Source organism: Sinohyriopsis cumingii, chromosome 15 (assembly GCF_028554795.1).
Source record: "Sinohyriopsis cumingii isolate HCF-2022 chromosome 15, ASM2855479v2, whole genome shotgun sequence".
In the NCBI taxonomy this organism is placed as follows: domain Eukaryota; kingdom Metazoa; phylum Mollusca; class Bivalvia; order Unionida; family Unionidae; genus Sinohyriopsis; species Sinohyriopsis cumingii.
The window spans coordinates 3171352-3198408 of NC_142975.1; the positions used below are offsets into that span (position 1 = coordinate 3171352).

General features: G+C 38.5%; 1 protein-coding gene and 1 pseudogene across 2 annotated transcripts in view; one reads left to right on the forward strand and one right to left on the reverse strand.

The window, feature by feature from the left end:
- The first annotated feature begins 6753 nt into the window (after positions 1-6753).
- On the forward strand, positions 6754-15438 carry LOC149781133 (heat shock 70 kDa protein 12A-like). The gene is made up of 3 exons (XM_089934677.1): positions 6754-6837; positions 9314-9470; positions 10555-15438. The coding sequence occupies exons 1-3, from the start codon at positions 6754-6756 to the stop codon at positions 11229-11231; spliced, it is 918 nt and encodes a 305-aa protein (XP_089790803.1). The 3' UTR covers positions 11232-15438.
- LOC149781134 (heat shock 70 kDa protein 12A-like) overlaps positions 11351-27057 on the reverse strand; it is a 61446-nt pseudogene continuing 45739 nt past the window's right edge. Inside the window, exons 6-8 of the transcript XR_016414488.1 lie at positions 22006-22161; positions 20604-21121; positions 11351-11473 (exon numbers count right to left, since the gene is read on the reverse strand). The product of XR_016414488.1 is annotated as a heat shock 70 kDa protein 12A-like (transcript). The remainder of the gene's footprint in view (positions 11474-20603; positions 21122-22005; positions 22162-27057) is intronic.

Here is a 27057-nt window from a genome sequence, read left to right on the forward strand (position 1 = left end):
TTCTGCCAAATCTTCGTGGTGTATTGTGTCATCGGGGCAGCCATTGCCAATTTGAGTTTGCAACAAGGAGACAAACAATTGTGGACCATTTTATTGAGCAGTTGCATCGGTTACCTGCTTCCCAATCCTTCCCTTAAATTCTCCTCGAACTGGAACCACGGGAACCTTGTGTCCAGTGCCAGTGTCAGTGCCAGTCACCAGTCCAACCACAACCAGAGCCCCATTTTGAGCGGAGACACGCCTCTGACGTCCACTAACCTCTCGGACAGCCACAGAACTCTGGAATTATGAGTCACGAAAACCTGTTTTACTTAACCTTACCCAGTAACAGTTCCATGGAGGTGTTTCCCCACAACAAGTTGTGCTGTTACACAGCCAAATTACCTCAAGCCATCCCGTTAGATCACGAAGCCCATTGGGAAGTGGCTTTGGTAGAAATGATTCACCCTACACAAATCCAAAACATCACTGAAACGCAAAACACTTCTGAGGTCGAAATCCTGAACGAACAATTACAAAACTACATGAATGACATCGGTGGGTTTTCAGGGATCACAAGACCAGCCAACAATCCAGCCTTCAAAATCTACACCTTGAAAATTCCGGCAGGGTTTTATTTTAGTGGCCAACATTTGGTGGACACTATTGCGGACAGGTTCGAGTTAGCCTTTGGCAAAGCCCTGAACAAACTAACTAAACGTGTCACCCTGGAGTACCATAAAGTGGCTCGTCGCTTACTGATGAAATTTCAGGATACCCAAATGATGTCCATCAGTTTCAATCGTGACTTGTTTGATATTTTAGGTGGAGACACAAAAATGGCTCCAAATTTTAATCCGAAGATCAACAGCAATATGGAATTTTACAAGTATTTTCGATTCCCTGTAGAACTGAACCAAGGACTGAATTTGATGTTCGTGTACTCCGATGTGGTGGAGTATAACGTGGTGGGACACACCTCCGTACCGTTACTGCGTGTCATTCCTTTCAAAGTGGATAGTACCACGACCAGTGACCAGGAAGGTGCAAACAATTACCACGTCCACCGGGAATTTGTCCATCCTCATTATTTGCCGGTCAGCAAGTCGTATTTGGACACGGTCAACATTGCTATAAAAGGAGATTTGGGACAAAATATTCCATTCACCAAAGGAAACGTCACGGTGAAACTCCATTTTCGAAAACGGTTCTCTCACGACTCGTAAGTCATGTATCCAGTGTACCGAGGGGTTGCACGACAGCGAGGACACGGTTTAGGAGATATGTTAAAATCGGCCTTTCGTTCGGTGGCCCCGGTGTTGAAACCGATGGTGACACGCGGGTTGCACGCCTTGAAAGATGCGGCACTGACGCAAGGCAAAGAATTTCTCCAAAATGTCATCGTCGACAAACAAAACCCTAAAGAAGCTTTCATGAGGGCAGGTAAAAATGTCTTGCTGCAAACGGGCAAAGACCTTTTGGGCCGACGAGACACACCTAGAAATGCCTTGCACGCTACCGAGTCAGGCATTCTGCAAGGACAAGGCAGAAAGAGACGACGACGAAGAAAACACCCTTTCACCAGACTTCAAGCGAGAAAGGCCAAGAAAAGAAGAACCGTCCGAGACTTAGACGTTTTCGATTATTGAAACACAACAACAAAAAATGATGCACCGAGAGTCTTGCGCTTGTTCCAAGACGGAGCTGGACCTGTTTGCCATGCCACCCATGATGATGACCATGCAAGAATCCCAATGGGTGGAATTTCATCCCGTTTCCTCATTGGCCGATTCCGCTCCCATCGAGTTTGAAATCAAAGGACAGCCCGAAGATTACATCGATCTGAGTAGCAGTTACTTGTACTTGAAAGTCAAAGTTCTAGATAAGAATGGAGATACTATACTAGACGAGAAAGTAGCTCCAGTCAACAATTTCATGCATTCCTTGTTCAGCTCAGTGGACTTGTACTTGAATAACAAACTGGACAGCAGCAGCATGGATACTTACCTTTACCGTGCCTACCTGGAAAATCTTTTGACGTACGGAATAGATGCCAAGAACACTCATCTCAATGCCTGCGTGCTATGGGAACCTGACGAAGCGGAGCAATTTCATGAAACAGATATTGGTGAAGACCCCAAATCAAAAACAATCAATGACGGATTTGTAGAACGAAGAAAGAAAATATTAAATGGACAGAGTTTAGAACTGATGGATCGTTTGCATTTGGACATGTGGTTGCAAGAGAAATATTTGCTGAACGGGGTGGATGTCCGCTTGAGACTGAATCGCAGCAATGCCACTTTCCATTTGTTGGCTGATAAAACTGCTGGCAATCCCAAAACCAAAATCGAAGAGGCCAGACTCTACGTACGACGCGTGGAAGTGTTACCTAAAGTAGGTAACGACATGAGTCAGACGTTGAGCAGAACGACCGCCAAGTATCCCATACGACGCGTGGAAGTGAAAACTTTCACCATTCCTAGGGGAGAGCGATCCATGATCCAAGATCATCTGTTCCAAGGAGAGCTACCCAAACGTTTGATCCTTGGTATGGTCTCGAATGAAGCCTTCAACGGACACTTCGAAAAAAATCCTTTCAACTTTCATCACTTCAATGTGTCCAAGATCGAAGTCAGTCGCGATGGCAAGACCTTGTGTACCCGACCTTTTGAACCTGACTTTACCAACAAAAATTACTTGAGATCGTACTTGTCCCTGTACGAAGCCACGGGACAGTTAGGAACCAACACCAGTCACGGTATTACGTACGAAGATTACGCAGGAGGCTATGCTTTGTGGGCTTTCGATTTCACTCCAGACCAAGGCAGAGACGAAGGACATTTCCACCCTATAAAATCTGGCCAGATTCGTGTGGAAATTCAGTTTGCAAAACGGGACGGTGATGATGATGTAACGTTGAACGTCATCCCGTATGCAGAATTCGATAATACGATAGAAATCAACAGTTTGTGAGAAGTCATTCTAGATTACTAGAAGTCATGGAAGACTGTTATCCCTCTTTACCTAGTGGAGAAACTTTGGACATGAAATGTGAGGAGACCGTGGAAAAAGAAGAAGAAGAAGAAGTAATCATGATGAAGTCGAGATGGCCAGAACAAGAAGCCCATTTAGTCTGCTGTTTTGCCAAACACTTGGCCGAAAAAATGACGGAATTGATCAAGAAAGAGTGTTATGGATCTCAAAACGATCATTCCAGTCAAATTCAACACGATAAATGCCTGAAGTTAAGTCAAGAAGAAAAATTGGACGAGTATCTGGACGAAGCTTGGAGTCTCATCTCGGACGAAGACCTGTTGCACCAGTGGTATAAAGACTTGCGTGAACATTCTTGTCCACCATTAACCATTCAAGAGATCCATCGTATCGAAGCTCTCCTGAATCAAAGTGAGGAGACGAAACGAAGAAACGGTTATTTGTCAGACATTTTCAAGCAAAAAGTCAGGATCGAATTGATGACTTATTATTACATGTGAAGAAAAAAAGAAGAAAAAAAACAAATCAATGGATACCTGGGAACTTTATTACCTTTTGAACCACAGTTCGTATACAGCTTCTTGGAATCCTGTCGTCTGTGCTAAAGATGAACTCCCTCATCGCAAACCTAAAGACCATCAAGCTTACGTGATCAACACGGACGACAGTCATCTCCCAGGAACCCACTGGGTAGCCGTCTACTTTCCTCAAGAAGGATGTGTGGAATATTTCGATTCGTACGGATTGCCCCCTTTGGAAGACGATATCATCGACTTTATGAGAAGAAATGCTCAGACTACCCGATTCAATAACGTGAAATTACAAGGCACAGATTCCTTGGTGTGTGGACAGTACTGTGTGTATTTTCTGCATCATCGCAGCCTGGGCTATTCCTTAGAACATTTAGTGACTCATTTTGATCCTCGTTCTTCTTCAAGAAACGATGTGAAAGTAGATCGATGGTTCTGTGACCATTATGCTTATCTTTTGTCTCAAGCTAGGAAACGTAGTGTCCATCAATGGCCTAATGATTTCCAACAGTGGAAATCACAATTTCATTCACAACGTTGTCAGCCCTGTTTAAAGTAGAGTGTGAATTGAAGAAAAAATGTTTGTCATTTGGTGTTATAATGTTGGATTATTGTTAAAATATGTTAGAGTTGTTGTTGGTTAGTGTTAAGTGATTATTGAATAAAAAATGTTGTGTTTTGAAAAAAAATGCCTTTGTGGTTTGTTTAGCTATAAGAATGTTGGATTCATGCTCTTTGACTTCTTACTATCCCTCTCATGACACTCATTGAACGTTGCGACTCGAAAACCGTGTGGGGGATGTTTTCCTTCACGTCCGCGCTTTGACTTTAAGAACCGGGGTTGTTTCCAGTCTAACAATCCATTGTCGACTTATCCCCCTACGAAGATGTGCTCCAAACTAGCTAAGCTCAACGAAGCCTATGTAAATTTGCATAGGGTCAGACACAGTCTGATACCGAAGCCAGAAGAAATAGAGAATGTGAGAATGTTAAAAGTCACTGAAGACTTGATAGAAGAGCTCTTCAGAGAAGAAGTGAACAGGGAGAAAGAAGAATGGACAGAGAAGTACAGACTTCAGAGACAGCAGCAACAGCAGCAACAACAACAGCAACAGCAACAGCAGCAGCAGCAACCTGAACCTGACAGAGGCTTTGTCGATTGTCGTATCGACACCAAAGAGTTCTTCTTCTCCTTCCGAAGAAGCAGACCTATGGCCAGAAAGTCTATCCTCAGAGGACATCGCATTCTTAGAAACTAAAAAAGATTGCCATAGCAAACAAAAAAACAGCCCTTTTCAGGGCTACCCAATACTCTAGAAAAGAAATAACGATCCATTTGCCAATGTGTGTAGGTAGAGTAGTGTGAATATAAACACTAACTCTTTTTTTAAATAGTGTGAGGGTATGTGTTTGTGTATAAGATTGTGTGTTTGTAAGTGCTCACGTACGTTGGTATGGATAGTAGATTAAAATGATGTATTTTTTTGGTGATTGAGGTGTATATTTGGTTTTAGATTGGATTTCTTTGCGTATGTGAATAGTCTATTGAAGTGATTAATGAAATTTTTTTACAATAGGAATGGGAAGTATAAAAAAGTGAGTGAGTGTTTCTTTTAGGTCCGCGGGTTGTTTTTTTTTTCTGGTCATGATCTAGGTAAGATCAATTTTATGTTTTTAGGGGGATGTTTTCCTTCACGTCCGCGCTTTCAGTATAAATTGAAACTCGCTCGGCAGTCTAGCTACCCTTGTTGATTGATCAGCACCACCAGAAGAATGAACACCAGAATTGTGAAACTGCTAAAACTCCAGGTGCACCTGGAATATGCCAGGCGCATAGTAAATGAACTATATGCGGAAGCCATAGTAGAAGAGGCAAGAATAAAGAAGGAAGAGGAGGAGAGAAGAGAGAGGGAAGAGGAGGAAAAGAAAATAGGAGAGAGGATGACATACAAGATACCAGAGACAGAGGATTGGGGTGCTGAAGCCAATCATCCCGCCTCTGCACTCCCAAGAAGAAAGGTGAAAGGAGACTGGGGAAGAAGATGCGTGTGTGGCGCAAGACCAGGAAGGTGCCATTATTAGATGGGTGCATCTGGAGTTAAAAAAAAAAACCAACAGCCCTTTTCAGGGCTACCCAATACTCTAGAAAAGAAATAACGATCCATTTGCCAATGTGTGTAGGTAGAGTAGTGTGAATATAAACACTAACTCTTTTCTCATAGTGCGAGTGTATGTGTTTGTGTGTTTGTGTTTGTGTTTGTAACTGTTCACGTACGTTGGTGTGAATAGTAGATTATGGGTTTCTTTATTGTTTCTTGGCGTATGTGGAGAGTATAGTTTGGGTTTTATTATATGAAATGAGAAAAGTAGGGGATGTGTTCTTTCACGTCCGCGCGTTCTTAGGTCATGATCTAGGTAAGATCAATTTTATGTTTTTTCAGGGGGATGTTTTCCTTCACGTCCGCGCTTTTCGTATAAGAACCCACAGTATTCGTCGTTCAAACCATTCTACAGAGAAGATAGCTTCGAACCACCTCGATAAATTTCAAACATTGCAAGACGTTCTTGACAATTTGGGCATGATAGAACAAATGCTAGTACGACTCAATGAAGACCACTATTCTTATAGTCCGCATAGAGTAAAAATGGAGATTAACAACTTAAGAAAAGCAAAGGACATGATAAGTGGTGTGATGAAGGAAATAAAGGAGGAGAAGGAGGATGAAGAGGAAAGGATAAGAATAAGAGCATGGAACGAAAAAATTGAAAAAGAAGAAGAAAATGAGAAGAGGAAGAAAGAAGAGGAGGAGGAAAAGAAGAAAGAAGAGGAGGAGAAAAAAATAAGAGAAAGAGTGTAGGTGAGAAAATAAGAAGTTGGTGGAGAAAAAGAAGAAATTAGAAGCAGAAGAAGAAAAACAAAAGGCCCTTTTCAGGGCCAGCCATATTTCTCGAAAAGAGAATGACTTTTCAAATGCCTACCCCTATTTTAAATTTAAAAAAAAAAAAAATACCATATTCAATTCCCCTTGTCCCTAAACAAGCCCAAACTCTATTCCCCATGTTAAATTCCCCTTGTACGTAAAGTGACCCACGATTTATTCTCATGTTAATTCCCATTGTACGTAATCTGACCCACGATTTTTCGCCATGTTAAATTTCCATTGTACGTAATCTTACCCAGGGGTCTCTGTAATGCTAATTTCCATTGTACGTAATGTGCTCACCTTACTACTTATGTTAGTGGCGTATGACAGTAGCGCTCAGATTAGCATTTCGTCTGCAACTTCAAGCTATTTTTGAGCTGTATTATCTGACCCACTCGGCAATATGGGTATACCGCTACAATTTAAGTAAATTTATCATAGATTGCTGAAGTTATCAGGGAACTTCGGAAAGGGAATGTTTTCTTGGAAGGTGTTATACTGAAGGCTTATGTAAGTATATCAAAATCTGAATAAACGAACTGCGTGAAAGCATAGAAAGAAAGACTTCATCTGTCATAATTAGAAGGACCTTGTCAATAAGGCTTATATTGCATACCTAATGGCATTTTGGCACCTTGGCTTGGATGAACAGATCATTCATAGACAACTGAAGCAACAATACTTACCATTACCATTATCACACTTCTTGTTTTAAAATTTTAAATTTGTAGTATTCTGTTACGACTGTATGGTCTTAAACTAAATAGCAGTTAAAGGGAAAACCAACAGGTCTTTTTAAAATGCAAGAAATAATTTATTTACCTAGAATGCAAAGTGAAAGTTTAAAAGGAACTTGCAGTGTTGTAAATTAAATCCGAAATAGTCATACACATTTTATTACAAGTTCAGAAGTATATAGTGTTCCGAATGAATTCCTGTATTGTTACGAATGAATTTCAATCTTGAATGTGCTGATATGTCCGTCGCCTTGAATGTGCAAATGTGGCAGCATCTCTTGATGTATCCCAATGGTATCAACCAGACGTTCTTGAATAAATTTACAATAATTCCAAAATAGTGATTTAGTACTATAGTCAATGAGCACTTAGTAATTCCAGTGAATAATTGAATTAAATAAATTGCTCCCAAATTATAACTGAACACAACTAAAATTGATTCAACAAAGAGCGATGTTAATATATGGAATGCATAATTCTGATATAGACAACCATTATATAAAATACCCAAGACTTAATAAGAGAAATAGGTTGTTGTTTTTTCTCATCAAATGCTTAAGGCCTTTGTGCTTGTGAAGGTCGAAATTCACTCATCGCTACAACGACCTCAACTTTTTATATGCGCAAAGCAATGTGTCCAGCTTGTGGTAGCTGAGTAACCCTTATACGGCCTGATCATTACTGGTTTATTTATACGTTCTAGTCTCTAATTGACTGTTACCTCCTAGAATGCTTACGGAACTTTCTCCTTGACTATTCCAATGTGCGGTCTAATCCCTAAATGCTTTCCACTCCCGATGTGGCTAAACCATTACCCAACGCTACCACTATTTTAGGCTCAGCATGCCCTTCAGCCTTGCTACATAGTCAGGCTCTCCAATTTCCCAAGACTAAAGCCAATCCTTCAAGCCATTCTCCAGGGGCCCTCTAAACGTATTGTATTTTCTTCGTTCATAATCGTATCGCACTGGCAATTCATTCGAATTGTCTTTGTATGTCCAGTATGGCACATGCGAAAACGGTTCCTATGTAATATCCCTCCATCACCCCTTAGAGTTCCTCCACTATCTGACTATTGCTGATAGTAACGCACATTCCAATCTCAATGCCTATTTCACTCACATCAAAGTAATTTAAGAACATTTCAGAATCGCACGTCCTAGTTTCCTCAATATATTTTCACAGTTAAGTACCAATATCTCTTTTTATAAGATTTCTCATCGTTGATACTGGCTTGTCATCCTCCTATACCACTAGCTCCTTTACTACTGGTTCCTCCGCTTGCCTTTGCTGCCCTGCCCGGGCCCTCACCATAGTTCGACCTTTCAAATGCCTTCCCTTGACATAAATTGGCATCTCAGCCTGCATTGTCTACTCGGATTCCGAGGCCTCAGAAATTAACTTCTCAATCATTTGGCAATGCCATCATTTAATTCATCAATAAGCTCTAATTCCAAAACTTAACTATACATTAGAACAATCATAAAGACGAATGCGATCTATACATAATTACAGTTACCAGGGCTGATAGAAGCTTTTTGTTTCCTGTTCAACATCACTTCTCATAGATTCCAGCACCAGCGCTGTTTTGGACCTCATCATATTTTAAGGTGATACCTGTTAGTGTGTGATTTAGGGGGTTTGGGGCCTTTTTATCCTGATTTCTTGTGTGTATGCTTCGTGCGATGAAATGAAAAGTTGAACTGCTTCTACTCGGAGCGAAGTAAGAAAGACCCTATCGTTTAACTATTCCGGAGTAACGCTTTTCCACGTAATACATGTCCAGCTTTCTCGGAGGGTTTTCTCATTACTTCCCGTCCTCCTTTGGGTATTTTCAATATCATTGTTGCCCTTCCCCATCCTTCCCCACTGTTACTACTGTTAACTGGTTCACCAATTGTCTCCATATTGGCCGCTTCAAATCCTGTACCCGATACAGTTACCCAAATTTTTTATCAAATATTGAAGAGATTTTTAGACCAATACAGAAATACAATGTTATTTATAAATATCCTCTCGAACCAACATGACATATAGATACACCGATTTGCTGCAACTACTGTCTGCATACGTTTTTCTCTTTTTACTACATATAAACAACACTAATACGAAAGTATAAAAGTAATCATAGTTTAAACTGATTTAGGCTGGGATAGAAGGGGACAAGCTTTCTCTAGCCCTGGAACCTGAGGTTGCTGCAATATATTGCAAAGAACAGGCGATCCGGAAAGAGGTGAGAGATGGTGCAGCCGTTCTTCGGTCATTTGATCCGGGGGAGAGATATGTGGTCCTGGATTTAGGAGGTATTGTATTTTCTTGGGAATGGCACGAAATGTATGTATGCATGTATATATCCATATTTTTAGTTCTGTGTCCGCATGTAAGTATCTATATATGCATGTATGTACGACTTTTCTTACTTATGTTAAGTCCAGAGGATTAAACTAATTAACAAGGCAAGGATAAACCCAACACTAAATCAAGTTTCTAAAATTTAACATTATTTCCCTAAATATAAAATCAGTCAAAGTGAAAGAATTAAAAATAATTTACAGTGTGTGAATTCCGAGAATGGTATCCTAAAATGTGCTATCAATTTCATATTCCGAATTAAAGTTCTAATGTGACAATGTGCTAATGTGATGCTAAATCCAAACGTTTTTTTTTTTCCTTCCAGGTAGTCCCGTGAAAGTAGAATATCCCTAAAGTCCTTGGAAGTTTCACAAAATCGAACTTTATTATTTAAATTTAAATGTTTAAGTTCTTGAATAATTGTACTGTCTGTTTTATAATGAATGTTTTCCAGTCTGTAAGTCTACGAACGATTATGAATAAATCGCGATTTCCTCTTACTACTTTAAAAAAACTGCATCTAACTGATGCTTTAATTATCTTATATAATCTCTACGTGTGCACCAAATCAATAAAATTTTAATAACTAAAAGGTTTCTAGAACTTTTGAATAATTAAACTGTGCAATAGTTAACAGTCATAATCTAAACTTATGTATGTATGTCTGTATGTATGTATGTATGTATGTATGTATGTATGTATGTATGTATGTATGTATGTATGCATGAATGCATGCATGCATGCATGCATGTATGTATGTATGTATGTATGTATGTATGTATGTATGTATGTATGTATGCATGAATGCATGCATGCATGCATGCATGCATGTATGTATGTATGTATGTATGTATGTATGTATGTATGTATGCATGAATGCATGCATGCATGCATGCATGTATGTATGTATGTATGTATGTATGTATGTATGTATGTATGTATGTATGTATGTATGCAATGTTCTGTTTGGCAACTAATGCTTTCCACATAGTTACTGCAAAGTTTCGTTTCTGTTGAGGTTCTTCTCCTTTACAGGTGGAACAGTCGACGTAACTGTTCACGAGGTTTGCAAAGATGGTAAACTCAAGGAACTATATGCTGCCTCTGGTGGGCCCTGGGGTGGAATATTGGTAAATGAAGCCTTTAAGAAAAGCATCGAGGATGCACTAGGAAAGAATCTCTTTTCGCAGTGTCTCCAGGAAGATCAGCATGGGTGGATTAATTTTGAAAATGCATTTGAGGATGAGAAAAAAAAATTTCATCCAGGAGAAACTGATACACATAAGGTCCACCTTCCAGATTTTTTTGCGCCTATAAAAAAACTTAACCTGGCAGATATATTCGACAAGATATACGGCAATAAAATCACAGTAAAAGGAAACTATCTTGTGATACATCCTTCAAAGATGGAAGAATACTTTGATGTTGCGATTGATAAGATTAAAGAACACATCTGCAGTCTCCTGGAAAAGAAAGATCTTGGTGAAATTGCTACTATTATGTTGGTGGGTGGATTTGCAGAATCACGGGTTGTACAGGAAAAAATCAAACGGCATTTCAAGACAAAGACTGTCTTTGTGCCACCTGAATCCGGTGTGTCAGTTCTAAAAGGATCTGTGATGTTTGGCCATAACCCAAATATTATTGCAGAACGGATTTCTGTGGACGTTTGGTGTCCACACCAGAAAAGTCTTCAACAAGATGATTCATGACACCAAAAGGAAGAAGATTATAGGTGGAAAAGAGTACATAAACAACGCTTTTGTCAAATATATTGAAATTGGTGAATCTGTGAATATCGGAAGAAGCGATATCAGCCATACTTATATTGTCATAAACCGGACGGACAGTCGAGTATTCTGGAAGGTATACAAAAGCTCTGAAAAGGACCCTGTGTATTGCGATCAAAAAGGAGTAGAATTTTGTGGGACTCTGGAGGTTCAACTCCCTGCGGCTGCAAAAGACAAAACATGGAGGTTGGAGCTAAATATGACATGTAAAGGAACAGAACTGGTGGCCAGTGTAAGCGATGTAGAAACAAAAACGTAGTTTAAAAACATCAAACTAGACTTTCTTATCAGTGAATCTGGATCAGGAAGTGATTTTCTACTGGAGGCTTCACCCTGATAGCTTTACAGACAGTATGTAGGAGAGAATTACCAACGACAGTTGTGCACAAGACTATATATTTGCCTATGATAAGTTTGTATCGTAACCATTGTTTGAATACCTCTCATATTGGACTGAAACAGTATCTAGCTCCCTATTAGGGTATGTTCTCTCTTACTAACCTCTCACTTCGGTATAGATTTAAATTGAAACGGATCTCCTGTAGAAGAGAACGTAACTTCGTTGTAACACATGCAAACCCATTTAGCATATTATTATGTGATATCAAGTTCTTTTTCCAAAAACAGTAGTCGAGTTTCAATCCTACAGTAGATATGTATGTCACAGCTTATAGTTCCTGGGATTTTGCATCTTTTTGTACACTCTTTGTTCTTTGTGCCGTAATGAATATTCCAATACAGTAGCATAACCAACACTTGTCAGGTATATGGCAAAAATTATACGATTGTTATTGGAGTGTGAGCGTTTTCCCGTCAAACTCAATCGCTAAATAAACCTTAAGTGATGTTACTGAAGAAACTCAGCTATGAAAGCATTAGTTGGGAGATGGTTTTAAGCAATTAAGCTGGGAAATCCAGGAGCAAACAGACATAAAATTTCATATTTTATTAACTAACTCTGCGAGAAGGAGGACACAATGCATTTCAATGTCTCTCAAATGAAGTGGGTTCTATTTTATATATGCCAATTGCAAGGTCTATTCTCAGTTTTATGCGAGAAACCGATGATACACACAAACATCAGTTTCAATTGATTGTCTATAACAAATTTAGTTTTAAAAGTCTGCCAGTGCAGCAATGAACAGTAGTTATCGCCAATGCACTCTTCATAATCTCAGTGGATAATAGTATTTGAGATTGCGATTTTCAGTGTTAACTTATCTGAAAATAATTACCGGACTCTACTGTAACCGTGGATGTCCAAACTGGAACAAGACTACTTCACTCTGTTGATCAATTTAAAAGTTCCCATGGATACACTAGCCATTCTAAAATTCATAAAATACAAGAAAAACAAACGTTTCTAAATAAAGCCCTTTAGAATATTCAAAAATTATTTTGTTACATATTACGATAAACAAAGACTTTTGATTTTTTATTTACAACAACACTTGATACCTTAGTTTATTTTAGATAGTTTTTCTCTCTGTACCATTCTCACATGAGACAGATATATTGATATGCTGCTAATATTCAGCTTCTAATTAAAAAACTGTAATAAATCATAAACATCGAATTAACCTGTCGAATTTGTCATTGATTCACCATACGAAAATAACTGTACTAAGGTAACACCCCGTAATAACGTGATAACTATCACCCTTCCAGTGCCACAAAAGCAGCCATCACTCTCGCATTAGTGTATTATGGGATATATAAATGGGTTCTCTATTTCTGAAGTCTCTGCTCGTGATCAGAAAGGTTGATAAAGGAACCAATTGGTGTACACATACACCACTTACACAAGTTATATTGTGCATGAGTTCCATTCGTTATACATGTTGCAGTGACTAAAAAAACGAATATAATATATAAGTTCTAAATTCGGAACAATATTTTGACTAATACTTCCTTCATGTTGATTGGGAAAATTTAATATATCCCATTTATGTAAAATTCAAAATCTGTTCTACACGAGAGTAAATTAAATCATTAATAGATGCGGACAATTCCATGAAAGATTTATGAGAAATTATGAAATAATGACCATTTGAATTTATACATGTTATACTGCGACAATCGTGAATCTGCCAGAACTACTCCAACAAGTTAGACGACACCAGTAAGCCATAGCAGTTTTCAGCAGACTATTCATAGGTTGGCCTGACCGGAGGGCGGACTCGGCGATCGGCAACATTTTCAGAGTTTTACCCTGTGTCATTGTTATTGGTAGGAGGTAAAGTTTTCAAATCAACGAGTGCGTTCATGTAACCTATAATCTATAAGGAAATAATTTAATTCATTGAATACTTCTGAATGCGATAATGCAGAACAAAAGTCTGAAAAAATACGGAGCTTTGAAATAGTAAAAAAGGTCAAGAAAGTTGAGACTCGGTGAGGTTAAGTTTTGCACTTGAGGTAAATGTCACTGCATTTTGAACTTGGAAAATTAGAAAAAAACACGTTTGAGAGAAATCATGCAAAAATATAAAGATCTGAAAAAGTGACTTCCATTTTTATTGTGTTACGTTATAATATTATATCTCAATTTGGTTCTAATGAACTGACGATTGCACATTAGTACAAAGCTACTACCTCCAGTTTTGATTTACAAACAGAATAATGACATTTATATTAAACCTTTCGATCGCCCCTGTATTAAGATTAAAACAAATCATCAAAATTGCATTGTACTACAGAGCAAGAGTTTGTATACATTTCAAACATCAGTGTTTTTTTATTATGTTATTTAGACTTTGTGATCCTCATAGTAGACTGAGGAGCTTCTAGAAACCACCTGCAGTCAACCTAACACATTTTTTTAAATATTACATTATATGATATGACATTTACGTCATTTAAAAAATGTAATTTATCTATAAATAACGGTTTATGTTCCATGCATGTATATAACAATTTATCACACTTTTTCATTGTAAATTTTTCGTATACCGTTTGAATTTTCCAACGAAAAGCATTTTGTGTTGCCACTGGATTAATCATCGTACCACAGATTAGTTTTTGTAGCAGATTCTATCAATAAAAGGAGGAGCGTAATAGTAGTTTTAAATATCTTGGACTTATCATTGGCATCGTCAATGATAGCGAAGCACAACAAAACACATAACCTGATACTGAGACAATTTGAATACTAAACTATAACCATTTTAATGTATAAAACAAACATAAACTCTTTTAAGCCTTTTTCAAATTTAATTTAATATTTTTAGAATATTGAATTGTTATGCATATCTATATCGTGTGTTCAATTTTTGTCCATGATTGTAGATCAGGAGTCTCAAACTCAAACCACCCTGCGGGCCGCATGAGCTCATTTTCGATGGCCCTAGGGCTGCACCACGTCTTTTAATCTCTCATGACACCTTGTGACGCCAATCATTATGAAGACCAAATGATATTGCTTGGAGGGCCGCGTGTTTGAGACCCCTGCTGTAGATTGTAAGGGTCATTTTGTAAACAACAAAGCACATAGCAAACTTGTATTCGTGATTGTATAATGGATTGTACTTTAATAGAGTATAAACATGTTTATACAGCCTTTTGATCTAGGGGATTCTAGAAGGTATAACTTCTTTAGGACTTGTTTGTAAGTTATAAATTGGATGTTAACTAATGTTTGGTTCAAGGTCTAGTCTTTGTTAGAATTTAGAATATTCTAGCAGCGAACTTGCTTAAGCATTTGATGAGATAAACCTCTTTCTCTTTTTTAGTCTTGGGTATTTTATATAATGGTTGTCTACATCAGAATTATGCATTCCATATATTAACATCGCTCTTTGTTGAATCAAGTTTGGTTGTGTTCAGTTATAATTTGGGAGCAATTTATTTAATTCAATTATTCACTGGAATTACAAAGTGCTCATTGACTATAGTACTAAATCACTATTCTGGAATTATTGTAAATGTACTCAAGAACATCTGGTGTATACCATTGTGATATATCAAGAGATGCTGCCACATTTTCACATTCAAGGCGACGGACATATCAGCACATTCAATATTGAAATTCATTTGTAACAATACAGGAATCAAATGGAACACTATATACTTTTGAACTTGTAATAACATGTTTATCACCATTTCGGATTTAATTTACAATACTGCAAGTTCCTTTTAAACTTTCACTTTGAATTCTATGTAAATAAAATTTTGCTTGCATTCTAAAAAATCCTGTTGGTTTTCGCTTTCACTGCTACTTAGTTTAAGACCATACAGTCGTAACAAAATACCACAAGTTTAAAATTTTAAAACAAAATGTGTGATAATGGTAATGGTAAGTATTGTTGCTTCAGTAGTCTATGAATGATCTGCTCATCCAAGCCAAGGTGCCAAAATGCCATTACGTATGCAATATACGCCTTATTGACAAGGTACTTCTAATTATGACAGATGAAGTCTTTTTTTCTATGCATTTCAGCAGTTCTTTTATTCAGATTTTGATATACTTACATAAGCCTTCAGTATAACACCTTCCAAGAAAACAGTCCCTTTCCGAAGTTCCCTGATAACTTAAGCAAATATATGATAAATTTACTTAAATCGTAACGGTATACCCATATTGCCGAGTTGGTCAGATACTATAGCTCACAAATGGCATGAACTTGCAGATGAGATGCTAATAAGATATTAAGTGATATTGTCATACGCCACTAACATTTGATAGTGAGTGCTACAAAGTTTACATTAGATATCGAGTGATAATGTCGTACAAGACTAACATAAGATATCAAGTGCTAATTTCGTACACCACTAACATATGACGTGGCGTGGAAATGTCACACGACACAAATATAAGATATCTAGTGCTATTGTCATACAACATTAACATAAGATATCGAGTGATACTGTCGGACACCACTGACATAAGATATTGAGTGCTAATGAAACACGCCATTAACATAAGATATCGAATGATACCCATATTGCCGAGTTGGTCAGATACTATAGCTCACAAATGGCATGAACTTGCAGATGAGATGCTAATAAGATATTGAGTGATACTGTCATACGCCACTAACATTTGATATTGAGTGCTACACAGTTTACATTAGATATCGAGTGATAATGTCGTACAACACTAACATAAGATATCAAGTGCTAATTTCGTACACCACTAACATATGACGTGGCGTGGAAATGTCACACGACACAAATATAAGATATCTAGATCTATTGTCATACACCATTAACATAAGATATCGAGTGATACTGTCGGACACGACTGACATAAGATATTGAGTGCTAATGAAACACGCCATTAACATAAGATATCGAATGATACTGTCATACAACACTAACATAATATATTGAGTGCTACTATCGTGTACCATTGACATAAGATATCGAGTGATACTGTCGTGCACCATTAACATAAGATATTGAGTGCTACTGTCGGACACCACTAACATAAGATATCGAGTGATACTGTCATACAACACTAACATAATATATTGAGTGCTACTATCGTGCACCATTGACCTACGATATCGAGTGATACTGTCGTGCACCATTAATATAAGATACTGAGTGCTACTGTCGGACACCACGAACATAAGCTATCGAGTGATACTGTCATACACCACTAACATACGATATCGAGTGATAATGTTACACACGATTAACATAAGATATCAAGTGCAAATTTCGTACAGCACTGATATATGACGTGGCGTGCAAATGTCACATGACACTAACATAAGATACTGAGTGCTACTGTCATACACCACTAACAAAAGATATCGAGTACTAATGTCATACACCATTAACATAACATATCGAGTGCCAATGTCACACGCCACTAAAATAAGATATCGCGTGTTACTGTCATACACAACTAACATAAGATATTGAGTGCTACTGTCATACACTACTAACTTAATATATCGAGTTCTACTGTCACACGCCACTAAAATAAGATATCAAGTGCTACTTTCATACACCATTAACATAAGATATCGAGTACCAATGTCATACACCACTAACATATGACGTGGCGTGCAAATGTCACACGCCACTAAAAATGGATATCGAGTGCTACTGTCATACACCACTTACAAAATATATCCAGTAATAATGTCATACACCATGAACATAAAATATCGAGTGCCAATGTCACACGCCACTAAAATAAAATATCGCGTGTTGGTGTCATACACCACTAACATACGATATCGAGTGCTACTGTCATACACCATTAACATAAATTATCGAGTGCCAATGTCATACGCCACTAAAATAAGATACTGAGTGCTACTGTCATACACCACAAACATAAGATATCGAGTTATACTGTCACACACCACTAAAATAAGATATCGAGTGCTACTGTCATACACCATTAACATAAGATATTGAGTAATACTGTCGCACACCTCTAACATATGATATGGCGTGCAATTGTCACACGCCACTAAAATAAGATATTGAGTGCTACGGTCATACATCACTAACATAAGATATCGAGTACTAATGTCGTACACCACTAACATATGATGTGGCGTGCAAATGTCACACGCCACTAAAATAAGATATCGCGTGTTACTGTCATACACCACTAACATAAGATATCGAGTGCTACTGTCATACACCATTAATATAAGATATCGAGTGCCAATGTAACACGCCACTAAAATAAGATATTGAGTGATACTGTCATGCACCACTAACATAAGATATCGAGTTCTACTGTCACACGCCACTAACATAAGATATTGAATGCTACCGTCGTACACCACTAACATAAAATATCCAGTACTAATGTCGCACACTACTAACATATGATGTGGAGTGCAAATGTCACACGACACGAACATAATATACTGAGTGCTAATGTCGTACACCACTAACATATGATGTGGCGTGCAAATGTCAAACATCACTAACAAAAGATATCGGGTGCTACTGTCATACACCACTAACATAAGATATCGAGTGCCAATGTAACAAGCCACTAACATAAGATATCGAATGCCAATGACACACGCTACTAACATAAGATATCGAGTGCTGCTGTCGTACACCACTAACATAAGATATCGATTACTACTCTCATACACCACTAACATAAGATATCGAGTGCTACTGTCGTACAACATTAACATAAGATATCGAGTACTACTGTCATACTACTGTCATACACTATTAACACATACCATATAGAGTGCTAATATCACATGCCGCTGACCTAACATATCGAATGCTACTGTCATACACCATTGACATAAGATATCGAGTACTAATTTCACACCCCACTAACATAAGATACTGAGTGATACTGTCAGACAACACTAATATAAGATATGGAGTGCTACTGTCATACACCATTAACATAAGATATCGAGTGATACTGTCGGACACCACTGACATAAGATATTGAGTGCTAATGACACACGCCATTAACATAAGATATCGAGTCATACAACACTAACATAATATACTGAGTGCTACTAACATGCACCATTGATATAAGATATCGAGTGATACTGTCGTGCACCATTAACATAAGATATTGAGCGCTACTGTCGGACACCACTAACATACGATATCGAGTGATAATGTAATACACCATTGACATAAGATATCAAGTGCTAATTTCGTACACCACTGACATATGACGTGGCGGGCAAAAGTCACACGACACTAACATAAGATACTGAGTGCTACTGTCATACACCACTAACAAAAGATATCGAGTACTAATGTCATACACCATTAACATAAGATATCGAGTGCCATGTCACACGCCATTAAAATAAGATATCGCGTGTTGCTGTCATACACAACTAAAATAAGATATTGAGTACTACTGTCATACACCATTAACATAAGATATCGAGTGCCAATGTCACACGCCACTAAAATACGATATTGAGTGCTACTGTCATACACCACTAACATAAGATATCGAGTTCTACTGTCACACGCCACTAAAAAAAGGTATCGAGTGCTACTTTCATGCACCATTAACATAAGATATCGAGTACTATTGTCATACACCACTAACATATGATGTGGACTGCAAATGTCACACCACACTAAAATAAGATATCGAGTGCTACTGTCATACACCACTAACAAAAGATATCGAGTACTAATGTCATACACCATTAACGTAAGATATCGAGTGCCAATGTCACACGCCACTAAAATAAGATGTCGCGTGTTGCTGTCATACACCACTAACATAAGATATCGAGTGCTACTGTCATACACCGTTACCATAAGTTATCGAGTGCCAATGTCACACGCGAATAAAATAAGTTATTGAGTGCTACTGTCATACACCACTAATATAAGATATCGAGTTCTACTGTCTCAGGCCACTAAAATAAGATATCGAGTGCTACTGTCATACACCATTCACATAAGATTTCGAGTACTAATGACGTACACCACTAACATATGATGTGGCGTACAAATGACACACGCCACTAAAATAAGATATCACGTGTTACTGTCATACACCACTAACATAAGATATCGAGTGCTACTGTCATACACCACTGACATAAGATATCGAGTGCCAATGTCACATGCCACTAAAATAAGATATTGAGTGCTACTGTCATGCACCGCTAACATAAGATATCGAGTTCTACTGTCACACGGCACTAACATAATATACTGAGTGCTACTTTCGTACACCACTAACATAACATATCGAGTACTAATGTCGTACACCACTAACATATGATGTGGCGTGCAAATGTCACACGACACTAACATAAAATACTAAGTGCTAATGTCGTACACCACTAACATATGATGTAGCGTGCAAATGTCAAATTTCACTAACAAAAGATATCGAGTGCTACTGTCATACACCACTAACAAAAGGTATCGAGTGCCAATGTAACAAGCCACTAACATAAGACATCGAATGCCAATGACACACGCTACTAACATATGATATCGAGTGCTACTGTCGTACACCACTAACATAAAATATCGAGTGCTACTGTCATACACCACTTACATAAGATATCGAGTGCTACTGTCGTAGACCACTTACATAAGATATCGATTGTTCCTGTCATACATCACTAACATAAGATATTGAGTTATAAGAAAGTCTAGTTTGATGTTTTTAAACTACGTTTTTGTTTCTACATCGCTTACACTGGCCACCAGTTCTGTTCCTTTACATGTCATATTTAGCTCCAACCTCCATGTTTAGTCTTTTGCAGCCGCAGGGAGTTGAACCTCCAGAGTCCCACAAAATTATACTCCTTTTTGATCGCAATACACAGGGTCTTTTTCTGAGCTTTTGTATACCTTCCAGAATACTCGACTGTCCGTCGGGTTTATGACAATATAAGTATGGCTGATATCGCTTCTTTCGATATTCACAGATTCACCAATTTTAATATATTTGACAAAAGCGTTGTTTATGTACTCTTTTCCACCTATAATCTTCTTCCTTCTGCTGTCATGAATCATCTTGTTGAAGATTTTTCTGGTGTGGACACCAAACGTCCATGGAGAAATCCGTTCTGCCAGGTTAAGTGTTTTTATAGGCGCGAAAAAATCTGGAAGGTGGACCTTATGTGTATCAGTTTCTCCTGGATGAAATTTTTTTTTCTCATCCTCAAATGCATTTTCAAAATTAATCCACCCATGCTGATCTTCCTGGAGACACTGCGAAAAGAGGTTCTTTCCTAGTGCATCCTCGATGCTTTTCTTAAAGGCTTCATTTACCAATATTCCACCCCAGGGCCCACCAGAGGCAGCATATAGTTCCTTGAGTTTACCATCTCTGCAAACCTCGTGAACAGTTACGTCGACTGTTCCACCTGTAAAGGAGAAGAACCTCAACAGAAACGAAACTTTGCAGTAACTATGTGGAAAGCATTAGTTGCCAAACAGAACATTACATACATACATACATACATACATACATACATACATACATACATACATACATACATACATACATACATACAGACATACATGCATACATACATAAGTTTAGATTATGACTGTTAACTATTGCACAATTTAATTATCTAAATGTTCTTGAAACCTTTTAGTTATTAAAATTTTATTGATTTGGTTCGCACATAGAGATTATATAAGATAATTAAAGCATCAGTTAGATGCAGTTTTTTTAAAGTAGTAAGAGGAAATCGCGATTTATTCATAATCGTTCGTAGACTTACAGACTGGAAAACATTCATTATAAAACAGACAGTACCTTGAGGACAATTTAAAATTAATAAAGAACTTAAACATTTAAATTTAAATAATAAAGTTCGATTTTGTGAAACTTCCAAGGACTTTAGGGATATTCTACTTTCACGAGACTACCTGGAAGGAAAACAAATGTTTGGATTTAGCATCACATTAATACATTGTCACATTAGAACTTTGATTCAGAATATGAAATTGATAGCACATTTTAGGATACCATTCTCGGAATTCACACACTGTAAATTATTTTTAATTCTTTCACTTTGACTGATTTTATATTTAGGGAAATAATGTTAAATTTTAGAAACTTGATTTAGTGTTGGGTTTATCCTTGCCTTGTTACTTAGTTTAATCCTCTGGACTTAACATAAGTAAGAAAGTCTTACATACATGCATATATAGATACTTACATGCGGACACAGAACTAAAAATATGGATATATACATGCATACATACATTTCGTGCCATTCCCAAGAAAATACAATACCTCCTAAATTCAGGACCATATATCTCTCCCCGGATCAAATGACCGAAGAACGGCTGCACCATCTCTCACCTCTTTCCGGATCGCCTGTTCTTTGCAATATATTGCAGCAACCTCAGGTTCCAGGGCTAGAGAAAGCTTGTCCCCTTCTATCCCAGCCTAAATCAGTTTAAACTATGATTACTTTTATACTTTCGTATTAGTGTTGTTTATATGTAGTAAAAAGAGAAAAACGTATGCAGACAGTAGTTGCAGCAAATCGGTGTATCTATGTGTCATGTTGGTTCGAGAGGATTTTATAAATAACATTGTATTTCTGTATTGGTCTAAAAATCTCTTCAATATTTGATAACAAATTTGGGTAACTGTATCGGGTACAGGATTTGAAGCGGCCAATATGGAGACAATTGGTGAACCAGTTAACAGTAGTAACAGTGGGGAAGGATGGGGAAGGGCAACAATGATATTGAAAATACCCAAAGGAGGACGGGAAGTAATGAGAAAACCCTCCGAAAAAGCTGGACATGTATTACCTGGAAAAGCGTTACTCCGGAATAGTTAAACGATAGGGTCTTTCTTACTTCGCTCCGAGTAGAAGCAGTTCAACTTTTCATTTCATCGCGCGAAGCATACACACAAGAAATCAGGATAAAAAGGCCCCAAACCCCCTAAATCACACACTAACAGGTATCACCTTAAAATATGATGAGGCCCAAAACAGCGCTGGTGCTGGAATCTATGAGAAGTGATGTTGAACAGGAAACATAAAGCTTCTATCAGCCCTGGTAACTGTAATTATGTATAGACCGCATTCGTCTTTATGATTGTTCTACCGTATAGTTAAGTTTTGGAATTAGAGCTTATTGATGAATTAAATGATGGCATTGCCAAATGATTGAGAAAGCAATTTCTGAGGCCTCGGAATCCGAGTAGACAATGCAGGCTGAGATGCCAATTTATGTCAAGGGAAGGCATTTGAAAGGTCGAACTCGGGTGAGGGCCTGGGCAGGGCAGGAAAGGCAAGCGGAGGAACCAGTAGTAAAGGAGCCAGTGGTATAGGAGGATGACAAGCCAGTATCAACGATGAGAAATCTTATAAAAAGATATATTGGTACTTAACTGTGAAGATATATTGAGTAAACTAGGACGTTCCATTCTGGAAATGTTCTTAAATTACTTTGATGTGAGTGAAAGAGGCATTGAGATTGGAATGTGCGTTACTATCAGCAATAGTCAGATAGTGGAGGGACTCTAAGGGGTGATGGAGGGATATTACATAGGAACCGTTTTCGCATGTGCCATACTGGACATGCAAAGACAATTCGAATGAATTGCCAGAGCGATACGATTATGAACGAAGAAAATACAATACATTTAGAGAGCCCCTGAAGAATGGCGTGAAGGATTGGCTTTAGTCTTGAGAAATTGCAGAGCCTGACTATGTAGCAAGGCTGAAGGGCATGCTGAGCCTAAAATAGTGGTAGCGTTGGGTAATGGTTTAGCCACATCGGGAGTGGAAAGCATTTAGGGATTAGACCGCACATTGGAATAGTCAAGGAGAAAGTTCCGTAAGCATTCTAGGAGGTAACAGTCAATTAGAGACTAGAACGTATAAATAAACCAGTAATGATCAGGCCGTATAAGGCTTATTCAGCTACCACAAGCTGGACACATTGCTTTGCGCATATAAAAAGTTGAGGTCGTTGTAGCGATGAGTGAATTTCGACCTTCACAAGCACAACGGCCTGTGCCAGCATCAATTGGGCTTTTGTCAGCAGCAAAGAGGCATGCACCATTTGAACCGTAACAAAAAGCGGACTGGTCTGATGAACTGCTACACGATGCATAGCATAAAATCCAATGACCATAGACAATGCCTCTGTAGCCAAGTTTTATTAGTGCTGAGTTAAGACACAGCAATTTGAAGCTTATTATGGTCCTAATGGTGCAACTGGAAATACGCCACAACAGATACACAACCGGTTTGGGTTGCACGATGCTTTTCGAGCAGCGCCACCACAATACTGCACCATGAAGCGATCGTACAGCTTGTTCAAAGTGGCCTTTTGCGAAAATCACAGACAACACCGAACGTTACACGCGCAAAGGTTCTGGATGGCAATTTGTGTGTTGTGTGCAGCTCGATTTAGGCATGGCTCATTATCTTCCGTTTCGAGGTCGGAGCTACATTTCAGCACCGATATGCATCCTTTCACGATCTGTCCTGAATGTCCAAAAGAAGGCCAAGTGCTGTTTCGGGAGAGCTATTCTAACAGCCTTTCACTCAGTTGGTCAAATGGTTTACAACGATAGCGAGTATGCAGGAAATAGACACAGGGAAGGCCTTACCAATAACCAGTGAGCTGCGGCACACAGAACATGTCTAGCCAGGCTTTGTGCGGTCGCAGCTAATGGTTGTGTGATTTGATGGTGTCACGAAAGAGCCAGTGCTATATCGCGCCGAAGATTTTATGGCGGGATTATCCGGAATATTGACAAAAGAACATATTAAATTGAACAATGAATATCCACATACTTTGTCACAACGGAGATATGGGATATACAAAACGGCCCAGGCGACAATTAACAATAACATCCTGGACTGAAAACATAGTATAGTAGACCTAAATTAAAAAGCCTAGTTCGGAGCTGAGGCTGGTAACTGAGGTCGGTAGCATAGGCCGGTAGCGCTTGTCATCGTTTCGATACAAATCATAGCTCACGAATGGAGGATTGAGTTCAATAAGGTTTACATTTAGATGAAGTGGTCTTGTAACGTAATCCATTAGGCAATTGCACTAGAGGGTCAGCAATCTATGACATGGTCGTATCCATCATCAACACATTTCACAGAAAACAAGTTACAAATATTCCACCGCGTCCGCAGTTCTGAAAATATGTTTCTGAGGTGCGCAACTATGCTAATTATTTCCTGTTCTGCGTTCCAATTATGCACTTTCTTTCCAGTCGTAACCAGCGCTGCACTTGACATGCATGTCGCTGTTTTTGCTGATTGACATACATACATACACATACATATATATGTGTGTGTCAGTGTGTGTGTGTGTGTGTGTGTGTGTGTGATCAGCGTAGTTCTGTTGTTGTACTTGTGACCCCATTTGTGGTTATCCATTGTTCGGTGTACGGACGCAGTGAGTTTCATTTGTTGATATAGTGGAATTCCATGTGCAGGTGGCTTCTGAGTATAGCTGACATTGTCAATGAAACACATTTTTCTCAGCGATAGATGCTAAGTATGTGCTATCTCATGGTGTACTATGCTCGGGTAACTCAATTACGAGATTCCTTGTCCGCGACTTAGAAGCTGTATATTTTCTGGCACATTCTTACGAACTGCTCTATCAAAGTACAGTGGTACTCGTCCTTAAATCTTCCAAAGATCTTCTTGTTGGCATTACATTGCGCATCATGTGACTGGTCGGGTAGTCTCTGGTATTGTACAAGCTGGTCTCCTCAGCCATAGTTACGATAATATTTTCGGTTCTCCATCTGGACCACCAGTTTTTTGGGACCTTTGTACATAATTGCTTCCTTGCCAACATTACAGGATTTTATAGGGTTATAATATAGACTGATCATAGCAAACTTGCTTAGGTCCAAAACCTTTGTACCTACAGAGATTGGGCAGTTGCTCTTTAGGTTAGCCTTTGTGCTATAGACCGTGATGAGGTTGGTATCAAAGACCTTTCGACTCTCGAACGCCACACCGGTCGGAACAGCATATACTATTCGGGTTTAGGGAGAACAAGATCCATTCTTATTATCATTTAGAGGTGATCCATCGTTCCGCTAAATACAGAATTGTTCAAAATGCTCAAACAGTTCTTTTTCGAAGTTATTCTTGGTCTTGGCCCGTGAAGATGATTTGAACTGGATGTAAGCTGTAATTTAGAGGCTCTATTTGAGCATTAGTTTTTCTCATGCTCATGCTCAGCCAGGTATAAAGTGAAAGTTGCTGTAATGAGCTACATACCTCTCCGTGTTACTTAGACTCAGTGATAGTCTCTTAGCCAATCCTCACATTGAATCAGTATTTCCAGGGCAAATGGATTTTCACTGTGCTTGTCCTGGAAATCTTAGGGATATTCTAGATCGAACTCTAGTAAATAACCCTTGGGCGCATCTTCTGTAAGGTGTTGCTAGATGACATTTTCGAATCACTCGTAGCTACGAGTAGGTGGAATTACCATCACTGCACAATGGTATAGGTCATTGGTATCGAGGTAGACGATCCACCTCTTTGAATCGGGGGCGTCATGGTCTGGGAATTTCGGATTATTGACATTGGCGACACTCTATCAAAAAGCCAACGAGGGATTTTACTTTTAAAGAAGAGATGCATATTGAGATCAGTCAGCAGCTCCAGCTTCACTGTAATTTATAAGGCACATCAAACCATAACGTGTCAGCCATAGAAGTGGGTTGAAGCTAGACACTAGTTTTTCGTTAGTCTCAGTGAACGCCTCGAACACCAATACTAACTCATCAGTACGGGGTAAAGGTCGTAATAGTTGCCAAGATTGCGACAATTAAAGGCCTCCTAACGGTTTGTGCATTCTCGTAGGCGCAATCAACAACAGTTGAACTGGATCTTTATGAACTAAGAGGCTGAAATACCATTTGCGATGTAGACCCATCACCCAAAATGCTTCCTTAGGCATATTGGCAAGCTGCTGTGCATGAACGTTCCTTAGCATGCCGTTGCGTGCCTTTTGTACCAACCCTATCTTAAATACCGTATCTTTTGCATGGAAACTGAGAGGCAACAATATTGCGTAACAAATCATACTACATGATAAGACGCTATATTATAGGCGTGGTAAGGGAAAAAAACTTGTTTTCAGCAGTGTTTTCGGACTGAAAGGCACGTGAAGGAAAACAAACAAAATAATTGAAAATATATATATATATTATTAAACTATGCATGTTACTGCATCGTAATAAGTCACTTACTCTAAACCATTTTAGAGGAATCTTAAATCTATTGGTAGCTTAAGGAGTTACTAAGTTTCGTGGTAATTGTACACAGACATT

Bases quoted from the DNA above. Each gene is read 5' to 3' on its own strand.
- LOC149781133 (XM_089934677.1), top strand. From the start codon at position 6,754: ATGACAGTAGCGCTCAGATTAGCATTTCGTCTGCAACTTCAAGCTATT. The intron at 6,838-9,313 runs GTATACCGCTAC...AAACTGATTTAG, and splicing joins TGACCCACTCGGCAATATGG to GCTGGGATAGAAGGGGACAA. The intron at 9,471-10,554 runs GTATTGTATTTT...TCTCCTTTACAG, and splicing joins TGTGGTCCTGGATTTAGGAG to GTGGAACAGTCGACGTAACT.